General features: G+C 50.4%; 1 protein-coding gene across 1 annotated transcript in view; it reads left to right on the top strand.

Annotated features, from left to right (window-relative positions):
- The window catches only part of EHBP1 (EH domain binding protein 1), a 101468-nt gene that overhangs the window by 21570 nt on the left and 54801 nt on the right, over positions 1 to 25097 (top strand). The window contains 5 exon segments of the mRNA XM_078858698.1: positions 15099 to 15194; positions 15818 to 15871; positions 21541 to 21722; positions 23032 to 23171; positions 24582 to 24686. Of these exon segments, the coding sequence (XP_078714824.1) occupies positions 15099 to 15194; positions 15818 to 15871; positions 21541 to 21722; positions 23032 to 23171; positions 24582 to 24686 (577 nt within the window).

The raw sequence follows: 25097 nt of genomic DNA on the forward strand, positions 1-25097 counted from the left end.
TCTCCCACTGTCTCTGCCCTTGCACGGGTGACATGCCCGTTTCTCAGGCCTTATCTATCCCTGAAGCAAGGTTGCAATTCTGCCATCTTAGCCCTCCTCCCGTTCATTACTACAACACCTGGTGTTTTGCAGTTTGCTGCGCTTTAGTGTTTTCATTCATTATATATCAATGATGGAAGAAGGCCAGAATACAACATTCCGCCCTTTAAAAAATGGCCAGTGGTCAAATGGCCACGGGTTATTTTTAAAAAAAATGTATACCCTTCTTCCATCATGAACCATCGATTGTCCTCAAGTTTTGCTGCTATTTCCTTACAACGCGCGCGTACGTGTCACAACTTACATGGTTATATGTGACAAAAAAAAAAATATTCTAAAGGAAGGTAAAACGATAAGGAAGGGAGAAATTATTCTATTGACTACGTGTTATAGGAGATATCGTTAAAAATATAGTTTCTACGGTTATTCTTGGGTGGCATCATCAGGCCTTGGCTCTATCCCTGCTCCTGGACTCGAATGGTAGGTGGCTGGTGCCTGCGATTAGTCTTTTAAGTTCGGTCTTCACTTTGGCCACATGGTATGTTAAGGTTAGAATAGCCAGGACTAGTATGATTATCCCTGTTGCCCCTGTGATTCCCATCCCCATCTGTTGATTTCGCTGATATCCAGCTTCTTTGGTCGCCCAAGTAAGATCTGTTATGTTAATCTCTGATTCGCTGAGGGATAATTTCACCATGTGGAATTCTTTACTGTTCAACAAGTTGGACAGAGTGCTGCTTATCTCAAACTTGTGGCCTCGGAATGTGTCTACTATTTCTACCTCCGCTTGGTGTAGGCTTTTGTCTAGGTTATATAATACCTTGTCCCCTATGCGTACGAATGTTCCTCTTGGTATTGTGACCAGTGCGACGTGGCTTGGAATCGGAACTTCCATGGTGATGGAGTGTTGATCGGTAGAAACAATTGCCGTATCTAGAGGGGTGCTAATCAACCACTGAGCATTAGCTATCATGGCCACTGTTCCGGTTCTTTCTTTGGGTTTACTTAGCTTCAACTTGCAAGTTTCCTTAGAGCTTAGGTTTGACAGACCACACATTATTTCTGCTGTATTGGTCAGAAATGGTTCCCCTGGGCAGAGCCAATGAACCTCTTTCATTATTTGACACAGGTTTAGGTCAGGCACCAGGTACTTAAGGGGGCCTTCTTCCTGGTAGGCCACCACTACGGGAGTTTCCATCTTGGAGTAAATGTCGTTATTCCATGTACCCACGTTCAATACTGTCCGCAATCGAAATACATTTCCGGGTTTGACCAGGGGTAAATTTAGCAAAAATGCCAGCTGTCTAGTTTGGGGGTCCACATGTATGGGTGTGGCTGTACCCATGTTGAAGGCAATTTGTACTTGAGTTGGACTGATTGTTTCCGGGGATGCTGCTTGTAGCACATCTTTTATCAGTGTTGGAGTTACCAGATATGACGGAATTTGTCCTTGTATAAGATCACTGATGCTGCCGCTGGTGCTACGCAACAAGTCTTGGATCACCCACTGAATTGGCTCTCGAATACTCTCTTCTTCGTATAGATCTCGGATTGCAGAACTCAATTCTTGGAATGTTAAGTTAATCATGATAGAATGTAGGTTTACGAGAACCACGGTGTCTCGGAGGGTGGATCCCATTTCGACCAGATTCTTTTGTTGGTGCTGTATTTGCTGCTGGATCTGATGCATATCGAGCTGTAAATTCTCGATACCTTGCGTGAGGTGTCCAATCTTTACGGCGTTGGATATGGATACTCCTAGTGTGATTAAGGAACTAAAACCGGATAGTATTCCAAAGACCCCTCCCAGGCCGATAGACCTCTTGGAACGTGTTAGGTTGACAGTGGTGGGGGGAAGTATCATGGTTCTTTGTAATTGCTTCAGGATCGTTCCGACATTCTGTTCACTGTATCTTAGGAAGTCATAATACCATATTCGGGTTGCTTGGGTAGCTTGGGGTGGTAACTTCCCGAAGTGCTTCTTTACCACCAAGGCAGGTTCCAAGGAGACATAGACTTGTTGGGTTACTATTTTCGTTTCGGTTACTAGGAAGCTGGAGGAGTCTCTCAGCATCACCCCGGATTCTGGTCCTGGCTTGATCAGCTCTTGGCTCCCTTCTAGCTTGGCAAGGTACGTTAGCAGGAGCGTGAGCAGGAGGGCTGCCATTTCCTGGAAAACATGTTACACATTATTGTAGTGTGATATGCCCCTTAGTTTAGTTCCCCCCCCCTTTTCCTACCTTTATTCCTTATCTTGCTCCACCAGCACAGGGTACGGTTTGATTTGGTTGATGTGCACCCACTTGTATTGCTGCTCTCTTCCTGTCTTTGTGATTTTTAGCTGATATACTACTGGGGACATTTTGTCAACAACCTCGTGTGGTCCTGTCCAGGAAGGTAGGAATTTCCTGCACTTCTGTTTTCTTTTCTCGTAATTGAGGTACCACACCTGGTCTCCTAGCTGGTATTCTGCGTGGCTGGCTTTTTGGTCATAGTATGCTTTGCTCCCCTGAGCCTCTACTTGCAACTGGTCCCTGACCATAGCGAATGTGCTCTGTAGGTGACTACTGAGTCCCGTCAGGTATTCAGTTGGCGTCATTGCCGTCGGGGTCTCGTCCTCCGCTGGGACATATAACAGGTGTACTGGGAGGGTCATTAGCCTCCCTGTCATGATCTCGAAGGGTGTCCTGCCTGTAGCTCGGTTGGGTGTGGCTCGCATGGCCATCAAGACTAGGGGTAGTTTCGTATCCCAGTCGCGGCCCGTGGTAGACACATATTTCTTTAGGAGGCTCACGATGGTCCTGTTGGCTCTTTCCACCTGTCCTGAGGATTGTGGATGGTATGCGACATGTAATTGTCTTTTTACTCCCAACATCTTCCACACTTCTGTGATGACCTCGGCTGTGAAGTGGCTTCCTTTGTCTGAATCGATCGTTGACGGTAGGCCCCATCTACTGAATATTTGGTTGATCAGTAGGATAGCGGTCGTTTCCGCGGTGTTGTTGGGTGCTGGTAAACACTCTGTCCATTTAGAGAATGCACAGGTCACAGTTAGCATGTACTTGTTCCCTTTGGTTGATCGGTTGACAGGTCCTATCCAGTCGATTTGTAGGTTGGCCCAAGGATAATCTGTTCCCCTCCTCTGTAGGGGTGCCCTATGCTGTGAAGTCGTTGGCTGGTACTTACAACACACGAGACAGTTGGACACATGTTTGTGTATGTCTTCCCCCATTTTTGGCCAGTAGGCCACCTGTCGCAGCATCTGTCCCGTATTCACCTCGCATCGGTGGCCGCTGCACGGTTCATTGTGGGCGTGTTGTAACATTATTTCCCGATATTGAGAGGGGACTACCCATCTAGGTCGACCGTCTTTTTCGTTCGTGTACACCAGTAGCCTTTTCCGCATTGAGAACCTTTTGATTTGGCTATGCATGATCTCGAGCTCTTTGTTGTCATTCAAGTTGTCAGTAGTGATCGGTTTTCCTGCTGGATCTTGGATATGATCGGCGAGGGTCTTTAGTGTTTCGTCCTCTTGTTGCATTCTGATCAGGTCTTCGGAAGGCTGGGCACTGTTCAATTGGGCTCTGGTTCCAGCTTCTGCCGGGTTCTTCCCACTTCTTGTGACCAGTCTTATCACGGCGATGTCTTGGTTCGTCGACTCTTGTTGTCCGTCTCTGTCGGTTTGGTCTTCTAGCTTCCACGGGGTGCCTTCCAGGCTTCCCACTTTTGCTATGGCATCTGCTTGGTCGTTCCCCGTTTTCTCTTGACCAGGTATCTTGGAGTGCCCTTTTACTTTCTTCCAAAATATCTTCATATCCTTGTTCTGAACCATCTTATCTATGGCCTCGAATAGTTCTCGATGGTGAATTGGTTTATTCCTATAGTTCTTCATCTCGTTTTTTTTCCATATGGGTAGGTGGTGCAGGAAGCTGTGCTGTACGTAGTTGGAATCAGTGCACACCACCATGGTCCGTATTTGGTTATCGGATGCCATTTGGACAGCGATGTGTACCCCGACCAACTCTGCATACTGGTTTGACTTTGGTCCCAGCTGAAATCCCTCTTGAATCCCTGTGAGTGGGCCAGTTTCCCAAATGACTCCTGACCCAGCGTGGAGCTTGTTCTCCCTCATCTGGGAGCATCCATCGATGTATACCACTGGTAGGTCGGCACATGTCTCCTTCCTGAAGGGCAGGTACCTGTTGTCCTCCGGAGGTATCTTTTCGTCCTCTGCTTCTACGCTGTCAAAGGTACAATCATGTAAATCGGCAAGACCTTGGGCCATTGGACTTTTCTTGTTTTTTGCGTATTTCACTGTGATTGGTAGGCCTTGAAGTGTCAGTGCCCAGCTGGCTATTCGGCTGCTGGTTACGCGGCCCTCTCGAATCTTCTTACTGTTGAGGTATGCCAAGGATTCATGATTCGTTTCCAGGATGATCTTCTCTCCGTTCAACAAGTTCCGAAAATGTTGTATGGCCCAGATGTTTCCAAATATCGCCTTCTCACACTCGGAGAACTTCATCTCCACTCCCCGGAGGGCTTTGCTGGCATAGGCAATAACTCGTTTCTCTGCTTCCTGTCTCTGGTACAGTACCGAGCTGATACTATGATCTGAGTATGCGGTCTCCAGGTAGTATTCTTTCCCTTTCTCTGGGTATGCTAGGCAGGATGCCTCTGTGATCTGTCGTTTTAATTCTTTTTCTGCGGCTTCCTGTTCCCGTCCCCACTCCCATGGTTCGTCTTTTTGCAGTAGTTTGACTAAGGGTCGAACGATTCCTGCGTAGTCGTCCACGAACTGTCGAAGGTAGTTGCAAATCCCTAAGAAGCTCCGAAGGGTCGTGACTGTGGTGGGCGATTTGAGTGCGAGGAGGGCTCCAAGTCTTTTGGTTTGGGGTAACAGTCCCTCAGTGCCGACCTGGAGCCCGAGGTAGTCCACCCTCTTGCGTGCCCACTGTCCTTTTTGTATTGAAATCTTTGCGCCTGCTTCCTTTAACTGATCGAGGGTATGCTGGAGGCTCTCGCGGTGTTCTTCCCATGAGGAGTCCTTGACCAGTATATCGTCGACATAGACGATGGTACCTCGCTCTTTTGCGTCGTCCATTGCCTTGTGTAGGAATATGTTAAAGTCCGCAGGTGAATTTGAGTATCCAAATGGACATCGGTTCCAAGTATACTGTATTCCATTGAATGTAAATGCCAACTTGTATTGATCCGCTTCTTTCACGGGCATGGTCCAGAAGCCATTTGATAGATCCATGGTGGTGAGAATTTTTGCGCCTTTTATTTGGTTGAGATTCTGGTCGATCTCTGCCATTGGCCATCGAGATAGGGGAACCGTTTCGTTGAGTTGCCTATAGTCGATGGTGAGTCGCCACTTGCCTGTGGGTTTCAATACAGGCCAAATCGGTGAGTTGTAGGTTGAGTTGCATTCTCGAATTATATTCTTCTTGAGTAGGTTCTCCAAGGTTTCTTGGATTGATTCGTAGGCAGCCAGTGGAATCTTGTATTGTTTCACATATACCGCTGGCGCTCCTTTCAGTGTGGGAATAGATACCACGTGTAGGTCGGTTTTGCCGCAATCATAGGGGTCTTCTGAGAACAGGGAGTGGTATTTGTGGAGCAGTTGACGAAGCTCATTTCGTTGAGTGTCGGTCTCGAGGGCGTCTGCTGCTTCAATTTGTTGTTCGATTTGTTCTTCTATTATGGAGACTCCTTGTCCTGGGTCCAAGGCCTTCGTGGTTTCGGGCGGCTCGGTTGAAAGTTCCTTTTGCGTTACTATCGGTTGAGTTGCCTTGGCTTCATCCGAGGGTAATACGCTCTTGCCCTTGTGTTCTCCTTCATCGGTTTGCAGTTCGTAGGTTTGGCCTCCAGGGGGCGGTATATACTCCATGAGGGGATGGTCATTTGGTGGTACTGACTCTAAGTCGGCTTCCTTTCGGTCTTCTCTCAGTCTGTTAGTCATTAGCTGAGTGATTCGAATACCTGCTGGGTCCTCGTCTTCGTTCCTGATTGTCGTTGATAGGACGTTGAGCTCTTGTGTTATCCCTTGGATTCCCGTGGAGTCTCTCATAACGTCTTCATCTTCTGAGTCTCTTAGTTGCTCCGGCATTGATTGTGCCCAAATTTGTCGGGATTCAAGGTTCATAATGGGTTTCAGGCGATTCATTAGTTCTATCCCAATGATCAACTCTTTTCCGGGGCTCCGTACGACATATAGGGGATGGTTCATGTTGATTTTGTTGAACGTCAACTTCGTCATAACTTTGCCCAATGGTCGCATGTGGGTCCCTTCACATCCTGAGTAGGTAAGTTTACTTGGCATCATCTGTAGTGTTTCATTCTTCCTCTGGAGGGCAGTCTGGAGTTCGTCAAATAATTCTCTGGATATCATGGATATTTCTGCTCCAGTATCACAAAGGCCCTGGCTAGTCAGGGTGTCTTGCAGTATTACTTCCACGTGGACTCGTCCGACTGGTCCTACGGGAATCAATTCCCCCAGATGGTACCCTTTTCCCTCTGGTACCACTTCGATGATTGCTTCTGGGCTTCTTGTCTTCCCTACGTTCACTTGGGCTACCTTTGCGCTGGGTGTGTCCTCCTCCGGTGTGGGTATAGTTGGTAGTCTTCCCTTCGCTATTTGCATGGGAGTCTTCATACTCCCTAGGAGCTCTCTTTCCATCCTAATGTGGTGAGCATATCGATTCCTGTTAGCTAACGGTGGTCTATGCTCTATTGTTAGTGGAGGCGGCAGTAGGGGACGATATGGTGACTGGTTTGGTGGGCGTCGGCCTCCGCGGGGTAGGTATGGCCCGTCACTCGCTTTTCCTCCTCCATAATTCCAGCCTCCGCCCTCTTCTGCATTCCATGGTGGTGGCGGCTGTGAGTGCCAGGTTCCCCTTGACTCGTTCCTCCCCCCACGTGGAACGCTATTCAGCGTGTTGTGGCCGGGTGTTGGTTCTATTGGGTTAGGCGCCCTCTCCTGGGGGAATTCATGTCCACCCCGTGTGGCGCTAATATTATTCCTTGGAGATTCGCTTCCCTCCAGATCGAGGCATTCTTTATCTCTGGTGACGATGTGGGTTTTGGCTATGCTAGTGGTTTTCCGTCCGTTCACCCAGGCCGTGTGGGCCTTGCTTTCAATCTGGCGTAGGGAGGCAGTCTCGGGGTCCAACATCATTCCTACTATTCTCACTATTTCAGGTCTCAATGATTGAAAGAACATCACTTTTAAAACTGTCTTATCTCCCTGGGCATTGTCCCCGTCCCCTGCGTAATATGCTTTCTTAAGGCGTAGGAGATAATCTCGTGGGTCTTCGTCTACACGCTGGGTCATCAACTTTGCCGCGTTCAATCCTTCGGATAGTGTGGAGTATTCCCCAAATCTCTTAACTACTGCTCGGCTCAATTGTTTAAAGTCACTCTTCACCCTATTTGGCAGGGAGGCTACCCATGGTCTGGCGGGTTCATGTAGGCTCCTTGATAATAAACATGCCTTTTCTGCTGATTTACCCAGACCCCGGATCTTAGCCTCCTGTTCTACTGTAGCTATGTAAGTGTGTATGTCCCTGTTCTTGTTATGTGGATCGAAGTAGGGAATTCTCACGAGTGCTTTGTCCATTAGTTTTAGTGTCTTACTGTTAAAAGTGTGTTGTTCGTCATCAGTGGTGTCGGTTCCTGAGGAGTGCTCACCTGAGCTACCCTTGTCTCTACTATCACTGTTGTCATGTTTCCCGTGTCTGTGTCGTGATCTCCCTCTGTCCGAGGATTCGTATCTGTCCCGTTGCTTGTGTCTCTTGTTTTCCTTACGTGGGTCTTGTGATTCGTGCTTGTGGGTTGGTGTGCGTGGTCTCCTTGAGCGGTGTCTATGTGGTGAGTGTTTTTGTCCTTGTCCTTCATGCTGCCTACTACGTGTGGAGTGCCTGCTAGGTGAGGTGTTGTATTTATGTTTGTCTCGTGCTTCATGGTTATCGGGATTCCTGTCTCTGTCATCTGTGGTGCGGGTGGTTTTGCGTGGGTGATTTTTACGGGTCATGCGTCCCTCTGGTGAGCTTCCTCTGTTACCCCTGTCGTGTTGATAATGTTTACGTGAGGTGCGTCTCTCTGGTGAGCTGTGTCTGTCATCTGCATCATGTCGGTCATGTTTGCGTGAGGTGTGTCTCTCTGGTGAGCTGTGTCTGTCATGTTTACGTGAGGTGCGTCTCTCTGGTGAGCTGTGTCTGTCATGTTTACATGAGGTGCGTCTCTCTGGTGAGCTGTGTCTGTCATGTTTGCGTGAGGTGTGTCTCTCTGGTGAGCTGTGTCTGTTATCCGTGTCGTGTTGGTCATCGTCAGAGGAGTCAGTGTCAGATGAGCCGTCACCACCACGGTGGCTCTGCTTAACATGACTTTTGTAGTGCCTTTTGCACCTGTAACGTGGGTCAACTTGGCTCGGTGATTTTTGCTTATCCCATGGCTCATGCTTGTGTGACGTGCGTCTCTCTGGTGAGCTCCTGTTACCCGTGTCGTGTTGGTCGTGTTTGTGCGAGGTGCGTTTCTCTGGTGAGCTGTCTCTGTCATCTGCATCATGTCGGTCATACTTGCGTAGCGTGCGTCTGCCTGGTGTGCTGTTTAGGTCATGTTTCCCGTCTTGCACCAGCTCCGCCCTTTTCCGCCCTATCATTACAGTGTATCCTGATGACTTAGGGTTAATTATTTGTCTCTCTCTAACGTTGGGGTGGTCGGCCTCATGTTTTCCCGTTTGTATTATTATTTCATCTTCTCTCTCCTCGATTTGCGAGGGTGTTACTTCATCAAAATTGCTTTGCACAGTAGCCATACTCATTGTGGGATCTGGCCCTGGGCTACGTCCACGTGGCTCGGAGTGTGGTAAATTGTTACTCCCGTATGTGTTCTGTGTATCAGCGTCTGGGTGTTTCACTGGTGCATTTAGTGCGGATTCTTTCTCTCTCACGAGGGCGTGCAGATTCTTTACCTGCTCCATTAAGGACAGTTTCTCTTGTCTTTCCCTTTCAAATTTTTCCTCATTCCATAATCTTTCTCTGTCTGTCTGTGCGAGGAGATACGAGTCTACCCTCGCTATTTCTGCAATTTTTACGTCACGTTTGGCTTTGCCACATTTCATCACGTCCTTAAGTAGTTTCCTTCTGTGGGCCTTAACATCTTCTGTATGGCACCCCTCCCATATATCTCTCTGCTCCGTCTGCTGGCTAGCAGTCCGTCCAGTACGTTTTAACACAAATTCCCGATATTGTTTTTCCATAGATTCCATCTCCTCCTCAGAGGTCCACTCTGTATCAGTGTTATGCGTTGGTGTGTCAACCTCAGAATGCTGTGAATCCTGTGCCATCTCTATTACGTAGTGTGGTTAATAGACTTAAGAGTGTATCTTAATTCTAACCTCTCATGTGCGGCGTGAGTTACTCTAGAATTCCCCTTCAGAGCACTTATAAACAATTGTATCACAGGATGCGTCAGTTCAACTCGAGCAAATAATTTCAGCCCAGCTGTCTTTGTTATACTCTGCTACTCTGGTATTTCCCTTCAGAGCGCGTTTTGTTTTGTTTTACGCCCGTTTACAATCACAAAGCAACGTCAGTTCACAACACTTTGATTAACACAACAGTGATTCGTTCCTGAATTCATGCACAAACTGTCTGCGAGAAATCCCGGACGAGCCCCCATTATGTTGTATATGTTGGGTGTGAAAATTTTGATGTGTTGTATGCGTGCGTGGGTGAAATTATTATGTTGTATATGTGGGTTATGAATATTCAGTGAAAATAATAATAATCAATCGAAATTTGGCCAAAGGTGTAATTATCCGGAAATACTTTAATCCATGTAATTACGCACATTTAATTATGCCAATTCGAGAGGTAATTGTAGTAATTATGCGAGTGGGTGTAATTATGATAATGCAAGTCGTTATGATAACCAGACCCCGCCTCGGTGACGAGGGTGGGTTATCGATCGGAATAAGGCAATTAATCGTATGCAGTTATGCAGGTGTGGTGTAAGTATACAAGATTAACTTAGATTAACTCGGCCTCGTTGTCTAGGTTCGTCTCATTCTCGCTTATTTAGGTCCCCGGTTCGCCCCGTTATCGCTTTAACATTTACTGAGTATGTGTTAGTGTGTTTATTAAGGTCACCAAGTTCAGATCTCAACGCAGAAGCAGATCTTATGCATAGACTTCAGGAAAGAATCACACAACCACTTCTGTATTAATCAATTTATTACTAATTCAACTTCGACTATGATATAGTATGCGAACTCTCAATCCCGGAACGTCAACACGGCATCAATACAGTATCATCAACGATTGTCTGATTTCACTTGACAACGGCACATGGATCCCGCGTAACGCGATGGTTGTTAGTGAGAGAGAGAGTCGTTAAAACATGCAAATACTATGCTAAGAAAACCTTAACGTTAATGAATGAAAGATGCTTGAAAGATTATACGGCGATAAAACACAATCAAAACAGTTATTATTCTTAAAGGCACCACTCTCAACAGATACATCGCAGGTTATCTGACAACAGAGTGGCTCGGCGGAAGGAGGTGCCAAGAATCAATTCGTATTGATGGATCTGTTGGGAATTTATGCGATTAAGAGTACAGTCCACTAAATATTAAAGATAATACTCTTACAAATGACGGATGGCCATCACTCGGTCTCGAGTTTTTCTTCACAGCCACGGATGGCTTATGGGTTCGAGTGGGTTTGAGTGGTAAGAGTTGTCTTCAATAGTCAGTGTTCGGAGTCGGTTCTTTATGTCAAACAGATGCCTGGGGGTCGTGTGGTGAGGGGGCGGTGCGCGTCATACGTATTAGTCGCTCCTCTGTCGCCGTGGGGAATTGGTTGGATGCCTGTTGATACGCTGTCGTAGTTCGGAACCCGGTCGGTAGGTGGCGCCCGCAGCTCGCTCGCAGCGCACCGTCGTCCTCTCGTCACCAGACCGCGACCCTGGCTGCCAGCAGGGGCTTCTGACGCGGCAGGTTGAACTGTCAAGCGGGTCTTGCCCGCCTGCAGAGGCGACGGGGAGCTGCTTGAGTCGAGCCCCGAGAGCCAGCTGAACTCGGCTGAGTCCCAGAAGCTGAAGAGTCGAGCCGACCCGTTAGTCGCAGCTCGGCTGGTGAGTTCGACCCTCTTGGTCGAACTCGGCTGATGAGTCGAGCCGACCCTTCCGGTCGAGCTCGCTCATGAGTCGACCCGTTGGTCGCCCTCGTGATGAGTTGACTCTCCTGGTCCAACTCGGCTGATGAGTCGAGCCGACCCTTCCGGTCGAGCTCGCTCATGAGTCGACCCGTTGGTCGCCCTCGTGATGAGTTGACTCTCCTGGTCCAACTGGTTTCCAATGCTCAGAGTCCTTTCTTTTATGCCGAAAAATCCCTTTGGGTCCTGCCCACAAGGCGGGGTTTTCTTTTGATTTACTGTGTCAGGATCTGTCCGTGTGTAGGTGTGTTCATGTGTGTGTCCGTACGTCCGTGTGTCCTTGTGTGTATCACCCACGGCATTTTCCGTTGTCATACTCCCTCCATAAAATCCACGAGCAAACAATCAGGTGTTACAAATTGCCTCGAGGTCATGGGTGCGATTCATCCCTTGTTTGGCCTTCTTCATGAACCAAAACACAGACGTTACAAATCGTCTCATAGGCGTCTTTGTCCGTGTTGCACCACCTGGAGGGAGGGGCATACTCCCCCCGACTCTCGCTGACGCATGAAGAAATGATTAAAAGTTTTAACATTTGTCCCTTACCATTTCCCAGTTATGATTCTGTATTTAACCTAAGGTCTGTCATTTCCCATCGTGGTGCTTGACTCAAGTGGAGGTTTCCCCGAGCGTGTACACACTCATATCCCGCGCTGCGGGGATACAAAGACGGCCGGGATCTCCCTTTCTCTCCGACCCTGGGTTTAACATCGCTCTTTTATTAGGTATTTTATTTCGACCTGGTGGTGATTTATCCCGTTATGCTTCGGGTCGAGTTGTATCAATAACTTTAGCCTACCCTGTTGTTAAACTCCGACTTTAACGTTATTTTAATAGCAATACAGAATAATTGAGCTTTTCGACTTAACTAGGCGAACACGAACTTTTGGTAACCCCCCCCCGCAGCCTCGCTGTTCAGCTGAGCCTGCAGCCTTGAGAGAGAGAGAGCAACACCCTTATTTTCGTCTCACTGTGGTCATCCAACCTTCTGCTCTGGGAGTGTGATTAATTTCAGGACAAAGCCCCCTCACGTTCAGACGTGCAGTGGTTGTTAATCAGCCCCCTCTCCTGTGTTCACAACCTTGAGCTGAGTTTATCTTTCAGCTGCAGAGAACAAGGCGTGTTCCTCCTCCCTGTGTGCACGTGTTCCAATTAGCTCGAAATCCCTAACACACAATCAGTGATGACCCCCCCGGCCTTCTGTGGCCGTGATCCAGACAAAGGCGCCTCTGCTCCTTTCATTGCCCAATTATTTGCCCATGTGCTGAGGTCATAGATGGTTGGGCTTTTTTGCTTTAACTGTCTGGCTGACTCTCCCACTGTCTCTGCCCTTGCACGGGTGACATGCCCGTTTCTCAGGCCTTATCTATCCCTGAAGCAAGGTTGCAATTCTGCCATCTTAGCCCTCCTCCCGTTCATTACTACAACACCTGGTGTTTTGCAGTTTGCTGCGCTTTAGTGTTTTCATTCATTATATATCAATGATGGAAGAAGGCCAGAATACAACACACTGAGTCACCACCCCCCCCTCCAACTGCGATTTTGAACTGCCGACCTTCTGATTGCGATTTCATTTCCGGTGCTCTGGCCACAGCGCCACCTGGCTCGATCCATTGCTAACGGGGACGTTTATAATTTGTACGGTGAATCCTGGTGCCCGTAATTCGGTGTGCTCCCAACTGTGTTGTTTTGTACTTGCGCGCGTGAAAGCGTACGACGCTTGCGAACGTGACGAGCCCGCGGTGCTTTTGTTTTCCGCGCCTCGTGCGATCGCAATAGAAAAGCCGCCGCCGCCGCCCCCCCCCCCGCGCACAGCTGACTCCACCTCGATGCTGTCACGCCCATACCCTTTGACCAGCCCCATTATTTTAACAAATAGATTTAACAAATAATTGTAACAAATCACAAGTAGGCTCGCCCCAGCCGAGGATGTCCCAAGCGTCGGCCCCTCAGATGCGGGGTATAGGGAAGAGGCAGTAAACCGCTGGCCCCTCTTACACCACCAGACACTTTAGTTGAAAATCGTTCAACGCGCTCAATTTCTCAACTTGACGGTCAACGCGAGAAGCTATCCACCTCTCAAAGGCCACGTGCCGCACTAAATCTCTAATTCACGCGATGCCTGCGTCTGCTCTTAGAGGAGATGTGTGGCGCCGGTGCTCAGGGTAGCTTGCTTTCAGGGTTGAAGGAAGGAAACATTTCCCTTCTTTATTACTTAAGTGACCTCACCACCGTCGTCATTAACGCGCATGGCCTAATAGCAGAGTACAAAATCGCCTGCGATGTTTCTGGCAGAGGCCTTATCACTTTAAAACACCCAGAGGGGTGAATGGCAATGTGTAACACTTGCCATGCGGCCTGCTAAGAGGCTATCCAATTGACAACCACTCGATACGTTCAAGCACATTACAGAGATAATGCACAAATGAATACCAATCGACGTAACTAAATTACGCTGCGATAGTTTCACCGATGTTCGCGTCGCTCACTGATACCGCAGAGGCCTGTCAGGTGCAGAGTCGGCCGCCGTTAATGCTATTAGACGAGAGTAATTTCATGAGTGCCGCACATCCCCGTATTTCCGCCGCGCCTGCTGATTTGATGTTTTGGGTGGTGGGGGGGGGTGGTACTGGCGTGGGAGCACTCCGGCGCAACACCGTCCGCGGCGATAAGGGAACGGCCGCGACGCCGGGGTTCGTGGCGCGTGTGGCAGCGCCGACAGCCTCGAGTGGCCGTCGAGGAGTGGCGCTACTTCTCCCCCGAGGGCCCTCGCGGCGGCGGCGTCGTCGTCGTGATGCGAGGCCGGGTCATTTTTTTTGTCTCTCGATGTCCGCACCGTTGTGCTCCTTGTCCAGTAGCGTCGTCTACTCCACCGCGGGATTTATCGCTGCTCGCAGCACGTCACCCGGCTCGCTTGCTGCAGCACGGCGCCCTCCGGTCCGTTTAGCGATCTCACCCGGCGCCCTTTAGTGACGAGCGGTGGTGATTTAATGTCAGGGATCGGACCTTGTCGGTTTGGTGCCTCTCGTAAATTTACGAATCAATTTCTTTACACGCACACACACACACAACCACCCTGCTATTTATAACCTTCAGGGGTAAGTGTCTCCCTCGACTGGCTCGCGGTGATTGTTTTTGATGCCCCGTCTCATCGCAGGTCTGTGACCTACCGTAATTGTGTTTCTGCCGAGGAGAATGTATCTAGAGTTTGTTTACACCTCGGGGCGCTTGAAAGTAACCCGTCCAATAAAACCTAATTCAGGTCAACACTTTTGAAGCTCCCCTTTAGGTATTTTGGGGCATTGAGGATGAAACTTGCATCGTAAATAAGTAGTTTACGTGGTAAAATATTTTTTTTCTGACAAATATTTATTGTTACTGATTTTTATTAATGTAATATTCACGTATATCATTTTCCCCGCAACCGTTATCCGCTCACTGGTTCAACAGAATAAGAAAAAACACGCGAGTCACTAGTTGTGCGCTGTGTGTTAGGTCTGACCCTGTAAACAGCACGGTGATGGCCAGATCCCCAGGAGCTGTAAGTAGTGACGTGCTGGCAGTGGATGCCCTGGGGCTGGCCCTGGGGCTGGGACTGGGACTGCCCTGGGGCTCATTGTCTGTTCTGGGCTCTGGTTATTCCTCCTGGGCTGCGTCTTGGCGTTGGTCTCTTCTCCTGCCCCAAACCCAAACTCCCCCCCTACCCAAATTTTATTTATTTCTAGTTTTGCATATCGTCTGGAGATGTGTAATTGCATCTGGACACCGCACGAATTGAAATTGTTTCCGGGAGAGTCGATGGCTCGTTGCGGTCTCCGAATGGTCTCGTGTGTCGTGTAGGCGCACAGCTGGCAGCCCGGAATCAAGAACACGTACCGTGGCGTGGTGGTGTGGCCCGTGCCCGAGAACATCGAGATCACCGTCACGCTGTTCAAGGTGAGCACCGTGCCACGTTCCTTCCCCCCTCCCCCACTGTGCCCCTCCACTCTGCACGCTTGTTTTTTACATCCTTGATTGAAATTGGAGCCCTTGCAATGCCACTCCTTAAGCCTGATTTTGGAGATGTGGCTGCGTTTAATGCTTAACTCTGAAACAATACGATTCGTATGAATGCATTGTTGGGGAGTACACTTCCCATATTAATACTTTGAAATATGTTCATGCTAAAAGTTTAAATCGGGTTCCGCCGCGGTGCCGAATGTTTTTTGTGATGGAAACCGAACTATTCAGCTATTTCTTTGTATCAATTACAAAGAACACCTCGTGGATGGTCGTAGTTCAATACGTTGTTTGGCTAAAAATCCCGTGATCGACTTGAGTAAAACATGAAAACAGTGGCCCGGCCTGACCACAAATTGTAGCGTGACGGCTGCATGCCACTGGAAGCCGTCGACGCCACGCAGACACAGGGCTGTGCCTCATGCTCGCCCTGGTCATCCCTCGTGGGCGAATCGAACCGCACCTCCGATTAGCACGGTTGGCTACGTATGGTGCGAAGAAGTTCAACAAACGCACAACGTGCGTTGCCCGTGTGCGCGTGTCCTGCATGCAACCGACAGGACCCTCACGCTGAGGAGTTTGAAGACAAAGAGTGGACGTTCGTCATCGAGAACGTGAGTCGCCACGCTCTCGGCCCTGCCCTGCTGCTCCCTGCAATGGCAGTTGTTCCACTCCCAGTGTAACTGGCAGTGGTGTGGTGTGTGTGGTGTGTGTTGTGGTGGGGTGTGTGTGGGGTATGTAGGGTAGGTGTGTGTGTAGGGTGGGTGTGTTGTGGCGTGGTGTGTGTGTAGGGTGGGTGTGTAGTGGTGTGGTGTGTATGTAGGGCGGGTGTGTGTGTGTACTTCCTGTGCTTTTGTTACTTTTGTCAAGGACGCTTGTTCCACTAGGGGGCTGTTGGCACCAGTGAGCATCGGAGCTCGGGGTAGCAACGCTGTGTGAAAGTGGTTTTTGTTATTGGGCTGGCAAATAATTTTTCCTGATGTCTGTGCTTATTCTACCAAATGCGCACAGCTGTATTCTACAGTAAGGAAAACAAATGTTTTTTATAAAAATATATCCGACAGATTTTATTTTACTAAATTCATCAAGCCTACAATAAAATTATAGGTTAACGTTGGTATAGATCGTAAATATCAGGAATCGATTCTTACCCTGCGTGTATCACGAGGATAAGAATTGGCTTTAACTGATTAATTTTTACACGCCGACTTTTTCACGCAGCGCTTTCAAGTTGCTTTGTTTCGAATTCTTGCGGAGCTTATCGGGATCGAGGGTTCGTGATTGTGGTTGGGAGGGGCAGGTGGAAACTTCCTTAAAAAAACAGAAACAATAAATAAAAACAATCTCCGTCCCTTTTTCAAATCTCGATCTGTCAGCCACTGGAGACTCGAGGCCCTTAGACCCCTGCTGAGGCCACGGTCAGCAAGTGGCTCTTCTTCAGCTGTAGAAATGTGTGGCTTGAGGGAAGATGCCTTACAGTTTGTGACCCACTTGTGTTGAACTGGCCAATTCGCTGTGCACCGAGTGTCCAGTTTGATTAGACATTGGACACTATGTTGGGGCCTGGGTAGTGCTTCGGATGTGTGCCCACCACACGCGTTAGTCGGGCACTGCAGGCTGCTGTGCGGCTATGTTGCCAGTAGGAGGCAGTGTAGCAGCAGCAGCAGCAGCAGCTGTTGTTGTGCTATACTTCCGTGGTCCCAAGTCTACTCTTCACCAATCCGCAGTGACAACTGTGACGAAGTATGGATAAATAACCTCCCGCCCCCCCCACCATGCTGTGGAGTTGCTCTCATCCAGCAGTGGATTGCCAAAGGGCTGTAAGTGTCACGTGTGCAGATTGAACTGCGGAGCGAAGGCACGTCTGTAAAATCATCCCATCTCATAAAATCACAAGTGCTGTGGGCCCTTCCCCTAGCGTCTGTGCCATTCGGCTTCCTCTGCTGCTGGGCTTCATTTGACACGATTGCAAATAACCTGGCATTCTCCGACAGGAATAACTTTATCTTAGTACACTACGAGAATCTTGTCTTGCAACGAAACCTAACCTCCTAAATGTTACGTCGTTGAAAAAAGTAGCTCAAATGTGCCCTCTGCTGAGCAGCAAGCGTATTGAAGCCAGCCAGGGGGAATAGCCACCATGGGTTTCAGTAACCATCCTTCTCCCTTGCAGGCATTTTAGCCAGCATTCTCTGGCTTATGCTTTTTATTTCCATCATCATTCTTGTTTGCCCCGGAAAGCCTCACTGAGTCACGTGACTCTTTTCCAGGAGGCTCCTGCCAAATTACATTTTTCATTTGGGCCAACGTGGGTGCTTTGAATATGTGAATCGTTCTGGTTGGGGATTGCTGGTGCAACTCTCTGCTTCGTGTTTCAGTCCTGAGCAGCTTGAACGTCTTGTAACCACACGCGACTCTCATGCTGCAGCTGCTTCTCTTGGCCTTGTCTGCCACGGGGAATCCGCAGGCATCCACGCGTTCCCAACTGTGGTCGCTCTCCGTGGCTGGCTTCATTCTTCGTTCTTCTTGCAGCGTACGCACGTGTTTGGCAGGGCCAGGCCACGGCGTCATCGTCCGCAGTGTTCGGTGTTCTCACTCCCGCGAGGAGTCTGCTCGAAGGCAATCCTCCTCCACAATACGCGTCACAGCCTGCATCTGTCTGCCGCTTTTACAGTTTGAGTTGTCGCAGATGCCCCCTCTGCCCTTCGTTGGGGGATCCGGGACAGGCGCGTGACCTCAGCGGTGTGATAAGGATCATCAGCCCCCTTGTTGAGACCCTGAAATTTGTAATTTTTACATTTTTACCAAAGAAAGCACATAGCTTTGTAGGGAACTATTAAAAACTTGGAATTTCAAACTTCTCCCTCCCCCCCTCACACTTCTTGGGAAGTTTCTCGATCCACCTCCTGGATGACCTTGTTTGTTATGTTTTGAAAGCGGCCCTGGAGAGCCCAGCCACGGCAAGGAAGGGCTGCACGTGGGAAACCGGGTTTGCGGAGGTGCTGGGGATTATTGACGAGAAACTGGTTCGTCGCTGTTGGACTATGCTCATTCTGCTCGCCACCGAGCTGTTGTTGAGAGATCGTGGCGAGGAAGCTCGGAACCACAAGTGGGTGTCTCGGTGCAAGTCGAGCCCAGGCTCGGTTGAGAAGATCCGAGCCGGCTGCCTCGATCGGGAGTGCGTCAACGCCGCAGGATGCCCTGTTTTGACGATCGCCACAGCCAGCCTGGTTACCCTTCCAGTGTGGACGTGCGCGATTGGTCTGCACTCGCGTCGGCGTAGGTCTGTGTTGGGGTTGAGTTTAAGGCTACGTGGAAGCGCGTATACCTTTGCAGAGTGGGGACAGATTCGAACGAGAGGAACGTTTTTTTTCCCTCTCGATTTGAGCGGCGTTTGGAGTTTTATCGTTTTATTGTTTTCTCGCTTTTGGGCCGATCGTTCTTTCCGCGGTGTTGAGTGAGTCGGTTTGCGCGCGGCCCACTTGCGCAGTGGCCCTGGTGGGAGCGCAACTTGGATTATGTTTGACAGTTGGAGAAGAGCCTTTAGAGCCCATTTGGTGATGGATGCGTTGGGTGGGCAGGGGGTTTGTTATGTCACAGACATTACGTTCCACGTAATCACGAATTAAATTTCACTCTGCAAAGTTGGCCAAAGAGACAAGGTGACAAAACAATGGAATCCGCTTTTATCGGTTCTCGTTAGGTGAATGCCTTGACGATCGCAAACACAAACGTCGCGAACGCTCGGCTTTGCTCCGAGGTGCAAAGGGATCCCCACCGTGGTTTTGTTGGCAGGTCCGGGTTCGTGGAGGACAGAGTGGAGCGGTTTGTGCGCATGAATGCAAGTGTTTGCAAACGTTAAAATCATCGCCTGCCTTTTGTGGTGCGTGCTTCGGCTTGCAAGGCGTGGAGAAATTCCCCCTCAACCGGCTGGCCTCTGTATTCGTACCACAGGTGGCTCACGGATTTGTGTGAAGATGTCAAATATAGAAATGTAAGCTGCTTATTGTCCCTTGCTTTTCTATGCAGATTAGGTGTGACCTAAAAGACTTTTGTTTGTATTGGTGCTGCATCTGCTTTGTGTATTAAGCTTGTAGCCATCACAAGCAACTCTTGCTTGCGTCTTATATGGCTGTTAAGCCCATGCCATTGAAGCCAAATGATTCCTTCATCAAATTACTAATTCACACGTGTTCATTTGAAGGGGGTGGGCATCCCGAAAAAAGTTGATAACCCACACGTAGTTTTCAGGTGCTCCATGCGATCTGGATTGGAACACTTAATCTATGTGTGTAGTATTTGTTGTATCCTCTCACTCCACGTGGTCGCACGGTGACTTAATAATTCACCGTTTGCATCAACTTAATCTGCTTGCTCTGGACAATGAGATGTCACCGTTTATTAAGCTTTCCTGGACATTCATCTGTAAGCAAACCTTACTCGTGAGTGTGTGGCTGTGAGTGGGATGGTGTCTTCTCACAATTCAACGGTGCCCCAAAAGTCTGTGAAGGCTATACGGGGGTTTGGTGGGTGGGTGGTGGTGAGTCTTTGTCTTCTCTGTGCCGACGACTCTGCTGTCTAGAGTCGAGAGTCCCGTGGTGAGGCTTGCACACAGGATTTGCTCTTCTGCCGATAACCGGGAAAGGATTTATCCTTCCTCGATAGCAACCGATTTGGTTCCACGAGGTTCAGAAGCCAGACTGCCTCCACCAACCCTCTCCTCCCGCTTCTCGGGCGGCTGCTGCTGCTGCTGCTGCCCCGTTTGTCCATTCTATTGGTCAACGCACGCCGAGCCGCCCTCCTCAGCACCCCCGCTCCTCTCTCCCCCACCTCTGTGGGTCCCGGTGAGCTCCATTCTGCTGCCCGCTGTCAACACCGGCTCACGGCTCCTCCGCCGCTGCCGCGCTGTTTGCTCCTCCGTCCGGCCCGACCTGTAATTCAGCCCTGTCAACGCGCCTGCCTTGTTATCCTAAGCCCAGGGAAGTATGCACAAACCGAGGAGGAGTGCTTTTACGCTAACGGCTGCCACGGCCGCTTTTTGCAACGGCATTCGTACTGTAGACAGGGGGGGGGAAGGTGCGGGGGGGGATGGGGGGGGTTAGGGGTCATCGCGCATTCCTCCGAGGTGTTGGCTTTACCACAATTCTGCTTGTGTGTGGCGTGCATTGCTGTTTTCATGGTTGCACATTGGTTCAGTGTTAATTGTGGGATTTAGCAGGGCAACAGTCTCGTTGGTTGAGAATGGGGCTCCCCCTCTCGGCGTGCTCTCACGCCTGATTCGGTATCGATTCGGTAACGATTCGGCATTGTAGCGTTGAAAGTTAATGACTGGGGTGTGCACAATGCAAAGCGAGTGCCGGCGTGAGGTCTATTCTGTTGCTGGCCGTTGAGTGTGGAGATGATGAGGAGGGGGGGAGGGGAGATGAGGTGCGGGGGTTATGGGCGTCACGCTTCTGCGTCTGTCCGCCCGTGCGTCTGAACGCTTGTCTCTCATCGCTCTCTTCCGTCGTCGCGCGATATCTCGCAAATCGCCCCGTTGGACGCAGGCGAGATTTGACGTGCAGGCTCCTGGTGCCGCGTTTCACCCGAGCGTCGCTTTTCAAGCCCGCGTTTGTTGGGTTAGCGCGCGCACACAGCCTTGAAGACACAGCCCGAATGTCAAAATCACTCCGGGTTTATGGAACGTCGCTTGCCTGCCACATGAAGGTTACACGTTTTGCTTTGTTCTTAAAAGATTTGTTCGACAATAAATATCATTTGAAGTAAGAATAAGAAAAATGAGAATCCAATCTGCTTATTTGGCGCACTATGTTATAAACCGAGTGATCCGAGTTGGATTTCGGAGCGTGGCGGGCACAAGTTGTGAGTGAGTGATATTTAAACCAATCCTCGTGACCGATATGGTAAAGTGTGGTCAAACAGTCGTAATGACCAACATGGTATGGGGGGAACTACGTCCAGTAGTATCATTGTAATTTATTGTTATTACCAGGAGGCTTAAACAGTTTTTAAGTCAAGGGAAAATATTTAATTTGAGGTGCGGTACATGTAATTGTGTCTGTATGAATGATTCTCATCTCTCCACTTTGCAAGGCAAAGAAAATAAATCGACGGACTTGTCTTTTGTCGTTTGCATTGCTGGAAATGACGGTCGCTTGAGGAGGCCTTCGTCCAGCAGTGGATTGATCACAGCTACCGCTGCTGCCGATGATGATGCTGATGATGATGATAATGAAGATGCGGATGTCTCTTGTGCGACGATGTGGCGGCGGCGTCCGTGCAGGAGTCGTCGGCGGGCCGCCGGAAAGCCCTGGCGTCGGCCAACATCAACATGAAGCAGTACGCCAGCCCCATGCCCACGCAGACGGATGTGAAGCTGCGCTTCAAGCCGCTGAGCAAGAAGGTGGTGGCCGCCACGCTGCAGCTGTCGCTCTCCTGCATCTTCCTGCGCGAGGGCAAGGCCACGTACGTACACCCGCGCGCGTTCCTTTCATCTCCCCCCCCCCCCATTGTCACTGCACGGTCGTTCGGTGCTGTTGGCCGACGGTGCTCGGCATGCAACATTTGAACAATTCGATTCGTTTTAATGATTGCAAGCTTCAGTCTTGAGCGACAAAGCGTACCGGCTCCACTGTGTTTTGCCTGTTACGGGAGTGTTATTTGGGGCGGCTTGTGATGTTAAAGAGCTCTGTAACGCTTTCCACGTGACGTCTTTGCTGAATGTTGCACCCACCATGTCAGCACAGTTGAATCGGGCCCCATGGGGGAGACTGCCCCCTGCTGGGCGGGCACGAGGCTGCAGTGTAGTGCTGTGGTCCCGACTTGGTCATCTCTCACAAGCGCGACGCTGTACGGAATCAGAATGTGTATCTAGACTGGAGGAATCCGATGAGCTACAAAGTAATGATTCACAGATGTACGAATTAGATCTCACCGTGGGTAGTTTCTGCAGTGTTTCTAAATAACATTTTTTTAACCCTGTTGCTGAACACAGACCCAAAGGTTCAAAACGTCATCAATAGATAAGAGTTTCCCTGGTTCTTGAATTGACCACGCTTATAAGCGCTTGGGGGGGGGGGAGGATACTTTTTTGGAGAGAATTCCAAAGTAGAGTTGTGCGAGGAAAGAAGCTGCGAGAGAAGTGAGGTGACCTGCAGGGTTCCCGGATTAACCTGACCACGGGGAGTGGGGGGCGGGGGCATTGGGGGGCGGGGGTGTGTGGGGGGAGAGCACAATGAGACGTGGCCGAGTGGCTCACGGCGCTCGCGGCCACGTCACGGCGTTGAGTCCGGCATCGCCGAGTTCCTGGGTTTGAATCCGGGTTTCAGCCGCGTGCGATTAAGCCAGCTTCCCACGTACGGCAAGCGGATGGTCTCGGTTGAGTTTGTAATAACTGCACGTTAAACGTCACGTTTAGTTTGTTTTTGTGAATTCATTCGGCCTGTTGCAGTGCTGTTTCAAAATGCCAGTTTATAACTGACGTGCGACGAACACTGTTTGCAGGGCATGTAAAACAAATCTCTCCCCCAAGTGTGGATTGAGAGGCTTATTAAAAGGTAACTTTGAAGTAGTTGCGGGAAGTCAGCTTTCGAGGGGGCCATTCTCTTGACGCACGCGCTTCACTGCTCGCTGCGCGATATATACATCTTGTGACATTGTGCAAGGGGCACGAGTCGCATGTAATTGGGGGGGGGGGGGGGTTAAAAAATCAAAACGACTAGGACAATGTTTAATTAAAATGTGCGTGCACACGCTCGCTCACGCACGCACGCAGGGACGAGGACATGCAGAGCCTGGCCAGCTTGATGAGCATGAAGCAGGCCGACATCGGGAACCTGGACGACTTTGAGGAGGGTGACGAGGACGACGAGGAGAGCCGCGTGGACCAGGAGGAGAAGGCGGCCAAGATTACAGGTGCGACACCCGAGCCGCCCGTGCCAGGCCCGCCGCGTTAGCCCAGCAGCAATGCGCTTTGAGACGCGAGGCGGTTACGGTTTTGTGCGGTGATGGAGAAAATGTCACGGTGATAACAACAGCCCGTACCCCAGAGGTCGCAATCGGGTACCCGATACCCTACCCGATACCCGGCTACCCGTACCCAGCCGGGTATCGGATAGGGTACGGGTACCCGTTTGCGACCCTGGTGCGGCCGGGTACGGGTAAGGAATCAAAACCCGTTTGCGACCTCTGCCGTACCCCTCAATTAGGTCATTTGAATACGTTCTCCCTGGAGTTTTGCGTTTAGGCATTGGATATCGGAATGATAATGCAAACTAGCTTTTTCCGTAAGAACATGGCAAGCAGCCACGTTGACGCCCCAGCTGGTATCAGCTGCCTCGGCATTGGTCGAGTCATTTGCAATGAGTGTCCCTTTCCTCCCGTCGTTTTGCACTCATCATTTCCAACAATACCCTAAAGTGTTGCCTCTTGACGAACGCCCGCTAAGTTACCTCCCAGTTTCACAGGTTTCCGCGGTTGCGTGCTGCGTACAGTGCGTGCTGCGTACAGTGCGTGCTGCGTACAGTGTGTGCTGTGTACAGTGCGTGCTGCGTATCTGGCGGGCACGTGAACTTTCACCCTGTCTCCCGTCGGCACTGCCCTCGCTTCGGGGGTGTGGAGGACGGCACGCCCTGCGCTCTGTCCGCACGCAAAACAGAATGTGGCAATTTCACTTTGCGTTTGTGTGCCCGTGTGTGTGTGTGTGCGCGCGCACGCGTGTGTTTTTGTTTTTTGGGCCGCGGAATGTGACTGCATGCAGCGTGCAAGCCGTCGCTTATTTAAGGATGGCCGACGGCTTTGGCTCGGAGGTTGGCCACACTCGCACAGGGCACAAGTGGCGGGAGGCGAATGACCGTTCCGCGTGCATGAGGGATTGACGGAGATCTCGATCCCCCTCCCCTTGTTTGCTTCCCCTTCCTCCGCCGCTGCCCCGTGCCGCCCGCCCCGTTCTTCCCGTCACCCCGGGCTCCTGCGTCTTGTGCCCTACGCTCCCCTCCCCTCGTCCTGCATCGACCCCCCCCCCCTGCCCCTCCTTACCACCACCCACTCCGGACCCTCCACGTCCTCGTTATCACCGCCCGACGGCGCTGCCGCACTCTTCCCCAGCGAGCCGCGCCCCTTCCCTGTCCAACGCGATGCCGATTTCCCTGCATTTCTCCCGACCCCATTTTTTTTCCCTGTCGATGGCTGCGATGGTTCCACCGTTGCTACCTGCGCTCCCTTTCCCCCCCCCCCTTGTCCCGCACGACGATCCTTGCCCCGCCCTCGCCCACCCACGCCCCTTGCGTGTCCGTGCTGCCTGTCCGTCACCTCTCTCCCCTCTAGACATAGTAAACCAGCTGAATGCTCTCTGCCGCTTAGAGGACGACAAGGATCAGGGCTCCTTTAAACAGGGCCCCCACTCGGCCGGCCTTGCCACCTCCTCCCAAGGTTTTCCTCTTGTCACCGGAGCCGATGGAAATCTGCGGAAGCATACTTTTGAGTTGTCGGCATATGGAATGACCACCGACAGCTTGTTAAGTCGCCATTGACTTGCCTAGTCCTTACTCGCTTTGATGATTGCAGTTAACCTACAAAAAATTAGGTTATTGAGATGGTACTTCCGTGGATTTCTTTTGGGCCCCTCTATTACATGCTGCCAACTTTGTCGATCAATTGATGGATATTTGATGTTCCCCATGTGTGTGTGTGTGTGCAATGATCCCTTCGTGAAAAAGTTCCCACTCGATTCACCCCATCGTTGTACCCTTGCTGCCTGCCCGGTTTCCGTTCTCTGCAAAAGTTGTGTGACCGCTTGCCTGCCGGCTGTTGACGTGCTTGCCACCCGCCGTGCCCGTCTCG

Source organism: Lampetra fluviatilis, chromosome 7 (assembly GCF_964198595.1).
Source record: "Lampetra fluviatilis chromosome 7, kcLamFluv1.1, whole genome shotgun sequence".
Taxonomy (NCBI): Eukaryota; Metazoa; Chordata; class Hyperoartia; order Petromyzontiformes; family Petromyzontidae; genus Lampetra; species Lampetra fluviatilis.